General features: G+C 45.3%; 1 protein-coding gene across 4 annotated transcripts in view; it reads left to right on the top strand.

The window, feature by feature from the left end:
- The window catches only part of LARGE1 (LARGE xylosyl- and glucuronyltransferase 1), a 489,591-nt gene that overhangs the window by 123,013 nt on the left and 352,131 nt on the right, over window positions 1-14,447 (top strand). For all 4 annotated transcript variants that reach the window (XM_019728420.3, XM_019728419.3, XM_019728416.3 and 1 more), the window contains exon 2: window positions 11,927-12,114. In XM_019728420.3, the coding sequence (XP_019583979.1) occupies window positions 12,009-12,114 (106 nt within the window). In that variant the 5' untranslated portion in view covers window positions 11,927-12,008. The remainder of the gene's footprint in view (window positions 1-11,926; window positions 12,115-14,447) is intronic.

The raw sequence follows: 14,447 nt of genomic DNA on the forward strand, positions 1-14,447 counted from the left end.
GGGACGTGAGCTGAAAGATCTTACCTAGAGCTAGAAACGTAAGAGATTGTCAGAGCCAGGAATAGTTCTGCACCCGTGCAGAGGAGGGATTTATATATCTCCTAATGGAGTTTGGAACTGATAAGCAGATGCTGTGTTTTGGGTGTTAGAGATCAGTTATGGAAGCTGCACTGATTTTAATTGGATGCTGAGGGGCAGCGCAGGTGAGTGTCCACTAAGGTCACACAGTGAGTTGCTGGCTGAGCAGGATTAGAACGAGACTTCCAGAAGCCTGGTTTCATACTTGCTTTCATGCCATTAGAATGTTGAGACCTGTGGTAGCGTTCATGCCATCCTGTCCATTCCCCAGCTACCTTGATTCAGTCCGGCTGCTCTTTGACAGGTGGTCTCTGGGGACTGAGTATCCCTGACCCCATAGAACGGAAAGCCCTCCTTCTCACTCTCTGCCTTGTGGTGCTTTGCTTTCTTGACTTTTGCATGATGGTGAAGTTAACTGTTACAGGATGAGTTGTGTCCTCCAAAATTCATACGCTAGAGTTCTAACTGTCCCCGCCCCCACAGTACCTCAGAATGTGACCTTATTTGGAAATATGGTCCTAGCAGATGTAATTAGTTAACATGGGATCCTACTGGATTGGGGTGGGCCCTAATCCAATATGACTGGTGCCCTGATAAAAGGGGAAATTGGGACCTAGAACCTAAGGAGAACGCCATGTGGATATCAGAAATGTGCTGCCACAAGTGGGGGACCATCCAAAACTCAGAGACAGGCCTGGAACAGGCCCTCCCCTAGCGCCTTCAGGGGGAGGGAGCCCTGCTCACACCCTGCTCTCAGAGTACTGGCTTTCAGAACTGAGACAATAAATTCCTGCTGTTTAAGGCACCTGTCTGTGGTCCTTTTTTACAGCAGTCCTAGGAAATGATGCCGTAACCCACAAAGCATTCATACCGTGAAAGTACAGTTAGTTACAAGAGAGGAAACAGTAAAAGGTCAACTGTACCTTCCTCCCCACTTCCAGTTCTTTTGTTTTTTAATTATCAAACTGTCATTAAGTACTTGATTAATTAATTAATATTCATTGTAGAACTGCTCTGTACCAGATAACATGCTGGGCACCTTTTTACCATGTGCAGTGTGGATTCTACCCCATACTGTGTGCAATGTGTGGTGTATTATTTAATCCAGATTGAGTGGTGGTTTTCTCATCTGTGGAAAAATGATACCCACATATCAGGAGTGTCGAGAGGATTAAGTGAGATTAACTGACAGGTAAATGTTGTCAAGTGCCCCCGATACAGCCAGGCAACATATAGTAGAGTGTTGCTACTGTAGGTTCAATAGCTACTGTTCCCTGAGCTCCCTAGGTGCCAGGTTCTAGACATTTAAAATCATTCTTAATAAGAAAGATACATCTTTATGTGCATAAAGCATAGGGATTTAGATAACCTTAAGAAAAAGCATTCTTCTCAAACAAGTACTTGTACACAAGTGCTCATAGTGGCACTATTCACAATAGCCAGAAGGTGGAAACAGCCCAAATGCCATCAACCATGAATAAACAAATGCGGGGCAGCCCAGTGGCTCAGGCGGTTGGCGCGCGGTGCTCCTAACGCCTGAGTTCCATTCCCACCTGGGCCAGTGAGCTGCGCCCTCTACAGCTAAGATTGTGAACAACAGCTCTCCCCGGAGCTGGGCTGCCATGAGCGGCCAGAGGTTGTGTGGGCTGCTGTGTGCTGCCATGGGCCTCTGTGAGCTGCCGTGGGCTGCTCTGTGCTGATGTGTGCTACCGTGAGTGGCTGGTAGCCATCGTGAGCGGCCGGCAACCAACGAGAGCTGCTGTGAGCTGCTGTGAGCAGCCGACCAATGACCGGCGATCGACTGCCTCAGCTGGGGGAGTACAAGGCTCACAATACCAGCATGGGCCAGGGAGCTGTGCCCTACAACTAGACTGAGAAACAATGGCTTAAAAAACGGGGAGGGGGGGGTGAGGGCAAAAAAAAAAAAAAAGCGGTATGTCCATGCAACGGAATATTATTTGGCCATAAAAAGGAATGGCATACTGATACATGCTACAACATGGCAGAACGTCAAAAACAATACAGTAAATAAAAGAAGCCAGACACAAAAGGCCGCATATTGTATGAGATCACTTATATGAAATATTTAGAACTAGCAAATCCATAGAGGCAGGAAGCAAAGGGGCTTGGGGTGGGGGAAAATAGGCAGTGCCTGCTTAATAGGTGTGGGGGCTTTCTTTTGGAAAGGTGAAAACTTTTTGGAATTAGACGAAGACAGTGGTTGCACGCTATCTAATAATGAATGCACTAAATGCCAGTGAATTGTACATGTTAAAATGTTTAATTTTATATTATGTGAATTTTATCTCAATTAAAAGAAAAAGCCATTTTTGTTTAATTGCAAGGATATTTATGTGACCTAAATCAAGGGAACATTGAACAAAGGTTAAAGTGTATGACTATTGGGAACCGTTACACAGTATAATTCAAATATCTTGAAATCAGAAGGCCCTTCAGCACGCAATCTTTACTCTTAGATACTTTTTATAACCCGAGGCAAATAATGTTTCTGTCTGTCTAAATGAGGAATTTCCTTCATAACACTCTCCCTTCTGTGTGTGGCCTTGGTGACACTGTGACTTTTTCTTTCACTGCAACTTGTGACCAGGACTGGGTCACAGGCCATTCCCAAACCAATCCTTGCAAAGGACAACAGTGTCGCTCTAATACACCGAGACCAGTGGTGATGTATTTCCTGCAGCTCGAGGTCCCCTCCCTCAGCACAGTGCCACATCACTGTTCAGCCTGCCGTAACAGAATACCATAGCCCAGGTGGCTTAGAATCAACAGAAATGTGTGTCTCACAGTTCTGGAGTGTGGCAATCTGAGATCTGGGTGCCAGCATCGTTGGGTTCTGGTGAAGACCGTCTTCCAGTCAATTTCTTGTATCTTTACATGGCAGAAAGAGTCCCTTTCATGAGGGCACTATTCCCGTTGATGGGACCTCCACCCTCATGACCTAATTATCTCCCAGAGAACCCGCCTCCCAATACCATCATATTGGGGGTTAGGATTACAACATAGGAATTTTGAGGGGATGTAAACATTCAGCCCATTGCACCCACGCATGGACCAAATGAGCATTGCAGCAACAAGAAGTGTCGCCCAAAAAAGGCCATTGCTATTCGGGTGATCCACAGGTGGGTCAGCCACCAGAAAGAAGTATGCAGGTTGGTCTCTGGGCCGCATATTTTCTACACCTAACTCAGTGCTCACAGTGTTCTCAGAGTTGTTAATTTTCTTCAACACAGAAGCTGTAACTCCTGCTCAGGAATCTTCAGTGGCTGCACAGGGGCTGTAGAATGAAGTTCAAGTTCTTCACGCAGCATTCAAGGTCATCCTAGTCTTGTTCCCTTCCATCCATCACTCCTTATTGGACTCTGGGAGGAGTGGCTAGAGGCCATTCCCTGGTCCCAGGCGTGCTCTTGTACTTTCCCTCATTTCCCTCTGCCAGGAAGGACTTCTTGTTCCTCCCCAGCCTTTTGAAATCCTGCCATCCTCTTTGGCTCAGCTCACATGTGTTCTTCTGAGAACCATGTCTCCCCCTATCCGGTCTTGTGCTCATGGTCATGGAGTCTGTGTGTGTGTCTGTCTGTCCCCTGTGCTCTCCAAGGCTCCTCAAGGGCAGATTGTATCCATCTCTGTATCCCCAGCCCCAAGCTCCATGCCCAGAATGGAATGTGTGCCCGGTGAACACGTGCCTCGTGGAGTGCGATGAATGGCAAGGAGTAGAGAAAAGGGAAAGACATAGCTGCCTCCTTTTTACCATTTGCTACAAGAGATGTTTACACAAAATCTCCATAGGCCTTGGAACACAGAGGAAAAGGAGGCACGTAATCCGCCCATAGTCGGGAAGACTGAAGTGCGTTTTGCAGTATCGGGCCTTGTTAAATGCCTGCGAGTGTTTGCTTAAGCAGAATGGAAATGTGTGGCATGCCTGCTTAAGTCATCCCTTTCCAGAATGAAAATCAAAAGAATGAAGACCAAAACACTCCAACGGGTGGCCTCGTGGATGTGATTAGGAGCTGATTTAACATGCAGAAGAAAAACAAAAATCAGCCTTCCGGAGCTGTAGTCTGACCCCAGGAAAAGTGCACATCCTCAGGAAAGATCAATTTGCATTAAAGATCTGGTCGGCAATGCATTGTTGAAAGAGGTTAATGCTGTAAGTGGAAATTTTTGATTGCTTCTCGATCTTTTCTCCCTTTTTGCTTCTCCACCTGTGTCACCCCAAAGAGAGCTCCGTGCTGGAAGGGACATTCACACCACCTGCCTATTGACATCTCTATTAAACTTGACTTCCGGCCCTTAAAAGGTGGAATGTGGGTTATATGGTATAGTAGAAAGGACCGGAAATGAAGGAAAGTACCTGGGATGCACATCAATGCATTCCACTTGCCCAGGCCAAGGGAGATGACTTAGGAGGAAACTATTTCCTCCGTGAATTTGCCGTTCTTCCTGGCAGGTACCCCATAGAAACGTGCGCTGAGGGATGGTGGGGTCTTAGACCACGGTTTTTCAACCTCAGCCCTGTTCTCATTTTGAGCTAGATAATTGTTGTGGGGAGCTGTGCTGGGCCTTGTTAGATGTTTACCAGCATCCCTGACCTTTACCCATTAGATGCTAGTAGCATCGCATTCTGCCCAGTCTTGACTACCAAAAATATCTCTAGACGCTGCCAAATGCCCCTGGGGTGGAGGGGTGCAAAATTACCCCCAATTGAGAACCATTCTCTTAGAAGCTCTCTGTGTAGACAAGTAGGAGCGGGCCTAAGAGGAAGAGGAGGCAGCAGGTGGACGGACAGGGCATCCTTGATTTAGGTGGTGGTCCAGCATGGGAACGTGGACTGATGAGGCGGCAGGAGTCAGATCGCGGAGGCTTTTAATGCCACACCAAGGAAGGCACATTGGACTTGATGTCAGAAGTCTTGGGGTTAACTCAGGGCCCCTCCTCCCAGCTGTGTGACCTGAGTCACTTAGCCTTTTGAGCCTCAGTGCCCCTATCTGGAAAGTGGAGTTATGTAGATTGGGTGTAAAGCCTGAGTGAATTAAGACCACACGGAAGTGTCGGTATGGTACCTGGTATCCTAGTTGCCCAATGCATGTTGTCTGCTCCCACATCCAGTTAAATCCAGTTCTCTCTAGTTCCACTGCCACCAGCTCAGGCTGCTGCTTATCCAGCCTGTATCACTGCACAGCCTCCTGGGTTCTCTGCTTCAACACTATTGTCACACCTGAGGCCAAACTTACTTTCCTAAACAGGATGGTGTGAAGGCTTAGAAGGTATTTCAACTTAGACTGTTCAGCACTGCGGCTCTTGAGCACTTGAAATCTAGCTAGTTCCAAGTGAGATGTGCTGTTCATATAAGGTACACTTTGGGTTTCGAAACAGTATGAGAAAGGAGTGTAAAATATCTCAATAATATCTTATATTGATTACACAGTGCAGTGCTAATATTTCAGGTGGGTTACATAAAATGTTATTAAAATTAATTTCTCTTATTTCTTTTTACCGTTTTAGAAGTGGGAATGGAAAACAGGATGAGTTTTGTAAGAGCAGCGATTGTCTTGTCCAAGGAAGCATATTGGTTCTTCATGAGAGACTCCTTAGCTGGTGCTAAATTTTGATATATAATTTATTTCATGGGACATTCTTTTTTTAAAGAACAAAAATGGTTCTTTTACAAAGAGGAGTAATATATTGAAAACTGCACCATTTATAATAATAAATAAAGCACAGTTTACTTTTTTCCCTTGGTAGATGTTAGCATGTTATTTCCTTTTTAATACTTCTCTCTTTACAAATATGCACGCTTTGAGGCAGGAGCAGGGCACACCCGTATGCTAGTTTCTTCTCCCCCTTTGTTATGAATTGAATGTACCCCCCCTAATGTCCGTATGTTGAATCCTAACCCCCCAGGAGATGGTATTTGGAGACAGGCCTTTGGGAGGTGACTAGGTCATGAGGGTGGAGCCATCATGAATGGGATTAGTGCCCTTATGTAAAAGGGGCCCCAGAGAGCTCCCTCACCTTTTCTGCCATGTGAGAACACAGCAAAAAGATGGCTAGCTCTGAACCAGAAAAAACAATGTCCTCATCAGACATGGAATCTGCCGACACTGTGATCTGAGCTTCCCAGCCTCCAGGACTGTGAGAAATACATGTTCCTTGTTTGAGCCCCACAGTCTGTGGAATTTTTGTTATCGCAGCCCGAATGGACTAAGATACCCTTCTGCCTGCTTTGTGGGTATCACAGCTAGGAAGCCGTAGTGCCGATGCCATCCTTAGGATTTGATTGGTCAAGCAGCTACAATTCAAGTAATTCCTTTTAATGTTGTTAATATTGCTACAGCCTCTCACGTTCCTGTGTAATCCTCGTTTGGACCTCATAGGAGCTCCCTCAATCCTCACAGCAACCTTTGTGCTTGGGCTTTTCCAGAAAAAGATGGGAGCCTCCAGGGTGTTGAATGACTGGCTAAGACCCCACAGCCGACGTGCAGAGCCCAGGCCCTGACTCCCCTATCTTCTCTACATGCTGTGAGGCCCACGGGCCTTAGAGTTTGTTTTTAACGTAACAGAAACAAGATGGGCAACACTCTCAGGCTGCCGGGCGCATATCCTCATGGCGGGTTATGTGAAATAGATAGTTGAAGACTGGACTGGAGATAGTGAGACCTCTGCCTCTTGATCCGGGACATCACAGTGGTTCTGAGGGCAAAAGGGCGTGTTTCCATAAAGCAAGAGAATTTGACTTCCTTTTGGGATCAAGACAAACTTAAGTTGGCGGGAATGGTCCTTCGAGCCCTTAAAACACAGTGAACTCCAGGTTTTCGATGTTCGTTCCAAAGCACGTTGCATGTGGCTTTTACTCTTGTAGTTCACACGATCAATTTTGAAACAGTGCCTTCGAGGCCCAATGCCGTTCTCCAAATGAAAAGAAGGAATCAGGAACATCCGTTTGACCGTCTAAAGGATCGCATGCAGGAGCGAGATGCTTTGGGGCCTGATGTGCAGAGAAGAGAGGGAGGGAGGGAGGAAGTAGCTTCAGGAGGGTCGCTCCAGGCCCAGCGGGAGAGGCCAATGCCTCCTGTGTGTTCCTCCTCACGGAGCAGAGGAAGGAGAGAAGGTACCAAAGTGAACTGTGCAAGTGACCCCCAGGGTAACAAAGAGTGTCTGAGGAACCCGGGATTGCTGCAGGGACCTACTTGAGGCATTGTGAGGGTTTGTTTCTCCTGTTACAGGTGTCGTACAGTCAGACAGCTGGTTGGCAGGCTTTAGTTTCAAAAAGTCTTACTGAAACAGTACTAGAGTGACAGCAAGACCCCTGATGGCCATGGCTCTCAGCACCTTCATTCATTCATTTGTTCATTCAGTCAATGAATGCCTCCTGTGTGCCTGGGTGTGCACTGAACATAAAGCAGTCATAGCTTCTGCCCAAGGGGAGGATTGAAATCTGGTGTGTGAGGGAGCCGTGAACCAAGTAATCAAATGACTGTATAATTCCAAAACATGATGAGTACCTGAAGGAAACGGCCAGAGTATGGTGGTGGATAAAGTGAAGCGGATGGGGTGGGGGGAATACTCATGCACAGGCCCTTCTGAGAAGCCCTCAGTCAAGCACAGAGCAGAGGGATCGGCATTCCAGGCAGAGGGAACACACTTGCAAAGGACCTGAGGAGTGTCCAGGAGTGAAAGGGCCAGGGTGGCCGGAATCGAGCAGAATGAAAGCAAGAGTGATCAGAGATGAGACCCTAGAAGTAGTTGGAAGTCAAGCCATGTGGATCCTCGTAAGGCACGGCAAAGCGTTTAGGGTTTAAGAGCCGAGGGGAGACATTAATACTTTCAAGTGTGATCTGAGTTAGGAGGCTCCTGCAGTAGGTACAAGCACGAGATAGTGGTGGCTTGGGTTCACATAGTGGCAGTCAAACTGGATGTGTTATTGGAGAGAGTACATGTTTTAGAGGTAAAGATGGCAGGATTTGAGGATGCGTGGACTTGACATGATAAGGGGGTGACTGGAGTGCATGTTACTGTTGGAGAGTTCTGTACAGTCACGTGCTACATCACGTCACCACAAATAATGACGGCAGCAAAGCTAACGTCTGTTGATGGTCCTGCTGTAGGGTCTGTGTTATAAGCTCAGTGAAGGCCAGTTCTTTGCCCTCTTAGGAACTGGGACAGCTCCTTGCAAGAAAGGTTCGCTAGAGACTAGGGCAACAGCATGTGACTGACATTGGATTCAGCCAATCTTCTAGTTACAGCCTGTGGCCCAAATCTCTTATATGCCCATGGGATCAGCTTGGGATCCTGAGTGACTGACTCAGAAGGGTTTTGGCCATTCGATTCCTTAGACTTCTTTTTTGGAGGTTTCTTAGATTTTTATTCCTTCTTTATGTGCAATGTTTCTAGACCATCCACTTCTGACTAGAATGTTTCAAATGGGAACCAGCCACCCCTGGAGGGTATATTCCCAGTTAGGATCCTGCAGCTATTAACTCAGCACACCTAGCACATAAATTAAAACTAACACCTGTATAAGACTGTCTGAACAGATAGTTTGAGTGACAAGCAATATAATAAGAAGATGTGACAAGCTTTTAAATATTTTAAATTACAAAAGCCATGCATACTCCTTGTATAAGAGTTAGGAAACAAAATATATTCATGTGATTGAAATGACCCATATTCTATACCCAGAGATAACCTTCAGTGCTTTTTTTCCTATCTGTAATTACGGAGAGATTTGTATATGTACCTACAGTTTACTGTACTGGACTGAAGGATACTTCAGTTACATTCTATGTTCAGCTTTGAATCCTGCTTTTGTGGCTTCACAGATCATGATAATTTTTCTGGCTCATACAATGGTCTTTATAAATGTGATGGTCATGGGTTAAGACAAATGGGAGAAGACAGATGGAGTAGAGAGATGTTCAGGAGGAGAAACTGGATGTTGGATTTGAGGGAGAGGGCATAAGAGATGGCTCTTAGACCCTCCGGGTTCATAGGTAGGACAGCCTCCCTTTCCCCAGGCAAGGGCAGGTTAGAGTGTGATTTTCTTAGGTCATTTGCACATGTTTGGGATGTAAATTTTCAGGTCACCTTCAATTTCTTCCTTCCTTTCTTCTTGTGTTGATTCCTGTATTGATTTATTGACTTCCTGGAATAATTTCCGATCAAAATTGAGATTCTTCTTTAAAGTTTTTTTTAAGTGCACTGAGGTATCATTTAAAAGTCAAATCCATGAAGGGTTATTATTTTTACCTGCTCAGTTTAATTTCAGGTCCCAATGTTATCATAAAATGCAAACCACACTAGACTCTGTTTTAAAACTTTGGGCAAATTGTGCCAGTTAAAATGAACTTATGCAGATGAAGAGAGGAAAAGGAGGGAGGAAAATCAGTGTTTTAAACAGTTTTTTAAAATGTTATTTAAATGTAGATGCCACTTGAGTTCAGCTCCATATATATATATATTCTTGCTTTCCTGTAAAGTCTAAATTCATCTATAATTTTCCAATTATATTTCTGTCTTTTGTACTTTTTTTTTCTTTTGGAATGCAAGCAAGTAGGGGTAATATATTTGACCCTGGGAATGAAAATAGTCATAAACTTCCATATGAAGGATTGAAGTTAGATCAAAAGGCAAAGGCTCCTTGGATAGTTATTAGAATCAATTACTTAGGGAAAGCAGAGCCTAAGGTGCCTCTGCCATAGGTGTGTGTAGCCCATGGCCCATTAATTAATCTTTCTAGGCCTTAGTTTTCTCATCCATAAAATGGGGATGAAAAATAGGTTATTTTGAGAATTAAACAAGCAAAACACATAGAAAGGTGCTTCATACATAGTGTTACTTACTGCTTGTTGTCTTGACTATTATTATAAATCAACTGTAAAAAAAAAAAAAAGTGACTTGAATCTACATCCCGAAGGAGAATTGAGTAGGTCGCTCCTTCAGGTTTAAATCCCCCATTTGGAAGTCAGTCAATACCTGTTTGTTGAGATCTGTTTTCTGCTCAACGGTGGGGTTGGAGAGTGGCGGTGGGGAGAGAGAAAAACATAAGCAGAAAAAGGAAAAGGGGGCTCACCCTGCCATGTGCCTGATCAGTCATTGCTAGTCCCTTAGCCAAAGATTCTCTCCTTTAAGCCTCTAAACCATCCTCCCAGAGGGTGTGGCTTCACTGCGTAAATGAACAAAATGAAACTTACCCAGAGATGGGGACTTGCCAAGGTCACAGCTAGTCAAGTGTGGCATGTGGATTTGAATCTAGATCTGTCTGGCTGCACAGCCTTCTTCCCCCAACCTTCTCTCTTTCTAAGCGTCTCCATGATTCTCATTCTTAGTGACTGGCAGAGTCTGTTTGTAGGGTTTCTTTCCTGTCCTTCAGAATGAAAAACTTCCCTAGAGGGGGACTTTTCTCAAATCAGCAGTCTTCGTTTAAAGGGATTTTGCTTTTCTTTTCTTTTTTTTTTCTTTTCTTTTTTTTTTTTTTTTGGCTTTACTTTCTTGTGCACACCCTCCAGCCCTGTGGTCTGGCATCTGTTTCAAAAGAGGGCCATTTAGAAAAGTGTCAAGAGTGGTTGCAGAAGAAAGCCTGGCATTGACAGTTGAGATTGTCTCCATTAGGTGTTTATTGCTGGCAACTGACTGAACACAAACTCCTGAAGCTTGAAAAGGTTGCCTTTGGTTAGAATCTGATTCCATTTATTTGTTCAGAAGACCGTTATCAGGCACCTGCAGATGACAGGCAGTGTGCTAAGTCTGAGGGAACGTCACGTGAATCCCTCCAAACGCCTGTCTTCTGGAAACACCAAGGCTGATGGGGAAGGGAGACAGTTCAACCAGACCATTGTCATCCGTGGTTTAAGGGTGACAGCAAAGGGCAGGACCCATTGTGGGAATATCCAACGGGACACGCAAACTAGCTGTTTCATATACACCCACTCCTGGTTGACCATCTCCCTCTTCTCTTAGCACGTCTCAGCCAGTCTTCTGCGTGGTGTAAAGATTGCCCTCTGCAGGCGACTTATAGGTCATCTTTATGCTCCTCCCCATTCTTTGCCCATTTTAGGTGTTTCCATGCTTTTCTGGAATCTTCCATTTTAAATGTGAAAGCGATTAAGGCAGTCCCTGTTGAGTGTTTTTAGGTGTTCAGCTGTGATTGAGATGTAGTCTCCTGCAGATGATGTGGTGGCCTATCCAGCCTCCTTTCCTTTGAGTGTGTTGCCAGTTAGCCCGCATGCCTGGAACACGGGGACTGTTCTGCCATCTCGACAGCCCGTGGATCCATCAGCAGCTTCATTGTCTTTCCACAGAGGTTCCTCCAAGTCTCAGCCCTCACATTCTCAGAGTTCCTGGGAATGTTTCATGTTGGCGTCTCTTGTTAGACTGTGCTCTCTGAAGCCAACTCTTGTTCTAGGCTTTCAAAGCACATCACCTGCTTCGTGCTTGATACATAGAGTGTGCTAACTAAATGCTCCTGTAATAAGTATGTTAGTTCAAGCTTTAAAACTAAACAAAACTGTAAAATGTGTGCGTGCATATTTGTGTGTGTGTGTGTCTGTGTGTGTGTGTACATTTGAGAGAGAGAGAGAGAGAGAGAGAGAGAGAGAGAGAGAGAGAGAGAGACACCTTATAGTTTTTACCATCCTTTATTTATTCTTTAAAGAACTATCTCAGTTCTGATGGACTGCAAAATTGCAGCATCCTCTCTGGGGATAAAAAAGGTTAGCAGAAAAATCATTGATGAGCCAAACTTCATTCAGGATCTACAGGATATTTCTCGTCTGCAATTTGCATCCATTTACAACGCCAAAACTCAGCCTTCCCCTCTGCTCTTCCTTTACAGAAAGTATTATGAGGGTAGCCGAGGACTCCATGCTCCGGGCAGAGAAACGGCGCTGGGATTAGAGATTGCCACTTCTGAGAGGATGCTGGGAATCTGTAGAGGGAGACGGAAATTCCTGGCTGTCTCGTTGACTCTTCTCTGCATCCCAGCCGTCACCTGGCTTTACTTATTTGCCGGGAGCTATGAAGGTAAGGAGGACACTTTCCCAATGGGAGAGGGAAGGAGGGAAGGAAGAACACCAGCTTCCCAATGTCCCAGGGAGAACTCCAAGTCATCTAACCCCAGCTTGTCGCTGTGTAAAGCAATGGCGTAGTGGTGCCCAGTCACAGGAAAAGACATGCTTACACTTACACAGGAGCTGGAGGGAGTCAGTAATGTAAGAAGAAAAAAGATAAACGTGAAAGCAAAATCAGGTGCCCATGGACGCTGCGGCATGGTGGAGGTTACACAAATGTTAAATACCAGCTTTGCAAACCAAGCACTGTGTTAATAATGGGGAAAAGGTTGGGCCCCCGAGGGATTACTTAGCTCTTCATGGAGCCCGACGTTTCATTCATTCTTCCATCTATTCATTCATTTATTCACACACATTCAACATTTTGTTGTTATTTTTGTGGTGGCTGTTACTTAACATCGATGGTAAACCAGGTGCCCATATGCCCGCAAATTGGGCATACGGAGGTGCTGGGTCTCGACCTTCACAGTACAGCGGAGGAGACAGACAGGTGAACGCATGATTGCTGCACATGGTGGCGTGTGGTGTGACGAGGCAAGCCCAGTGCTGTGGGGGATGGGCTGGCTCTGACAGATGCTCGAGCGGTTGTCCTGATGGGCCAAGCACAGGAAGGCAACAGAGGAGGTGCCCTCTGCAAACAAATCAAAACAAACACTAATCCATGCTGCTCTCCAGAAATCAGTAGACAAGACAAGACTCACATTTTTCCAGCCAGCAGCTGTAAATACAGTTGTAATGTGTTGCGTGTCAAAGGTGGTTTTCTGAGCTTTGGGGCCGGAAGGAATGGCAGTGTTGACAAGCACACTTTTTTATTTTTATTTTTTATTTACCCCCACACTTGAGTTAAGAAAAATGAACTCAAATGAAAAGCCATCTCAAAGAAGTCACTACTGTGTTTTTAAACATTTTCTTTATGCATAATTTTATTGACAGCTCAAGGCTACCTTTTAATTAGGAGTTCCACTTCACTTTCTGAGATTGGCCTCGAGTGAGCTGGATTGAATATAAACGAGATGGAACTATGTGCCTGCATGTCAGGGAAAGGCCAAGTGCCACACCCCTGTTACTCTCCTGCCCGGTGCATCCCTGGAGTAGTGGAGCTTTCATCTGCACAGCTAGACAGAGTACATTATGCCACGGTGCTGTGGATGGTTTGTGTTTGGCAAAGGGATGGTGGGAGAAAGGTGAGTTGGTGTTGATCCTAGAAGAGATATAGAGAAGCCTTCTCCTATGGGTGATGGAAGAGCCCTTATGAAAGAAAGCCAAGGGCACCCCATGCTAATCCAGGTCTAACACATTAAAACATTGACTTTGATAGTATAACGCGGCTGGTAGTAGTAGTAGTAATAATAATAATAATAATAATAATAATAATAATAATAATTGGTAGTAATAATAATAATAATAATAATAATTGGTAGTAATAATAATACCAACAACAGTAATGACGTTGATGACAATATAAACTACTAGTATTTTGAGCATTTCTACCTGCCAGGCATTGTCAGAAGGACTTTATACACGTTAACTGTTTCTCCACAATATGTATAGTAGGTGCAGCGAGGAGGGGAAGCAGATAAGCTTCAGTGATCTGCCCACAGCCCCAAAGCCAGTCAAGATGGGGCCTGAATTACTGGACTCGAGGGCTGGGGTTTTAAGCACAGTACCATGTTGTAGGTTGAGACTTCAGGGAGGTAGCAGACTTGGGCAAGGAGGTTGAAAAGGTGTCTCGTGACCTTTCTGGGTGCCGGTGATGGAGGTTGTAGAATTTTGACTTGTGCTTATTGATGGAAACCCATCCCCAAGTGATTTGGGCAAGAAGGGGATTTGAGGGCTAATGAAACTAGTAAGTTCACAGGTGGGACAGGCTTCAGGTAGGCTTGGATCCAGGGGCACAGATGATGTTTTTATAATTCAGTTTCTCCCCATCCCTTTGCTCTACTTTTCTCTGCTGTGGTCTCTTTCAGGGTAGCTTTTTCTATACACGAGGAGCCTTAGCTTTTAACCTATCCTCACCAGTGCCTGTTGAAAGAGTTTATCCTCTCCTAGGTCCCCAGGATGGCCTCTGATTGGATTCCCTCTGGTCACTCCTGGTCCGGAGACCAGTCCCTGTGATTGGGGGAGGCTGGTGAGGGCCGGCCTGAGCCTTGTGCCTGTTTTTGGTCATAGGGTAGAGAGGAGTTCCCTGAAACACATGGAGTAAGTTTGGGGGTGGTGTGGCCCCCCCAAAGTTAAATGATATGGTTTCCCAGAGGCGAGACTAGAAGTTGATCTGGGCTGTGGAGA

This window comes from Rhinolophus sinicus, chromosome 1, assembly GCF_057876585.1.
Source record: "Rhinolophus sinicus isolate RSI-liver-muscle chromosome 1, RSI-T2T, whole genome shotgun sequence".
NCBI classification, from domain to species: domain Eukaryota; kingdom Metazoa; phylum Chordata; class Mammalia; order Chiroptera; family Rhinolophidae; genus Rhinolophus; species Rhinolophus sinicus.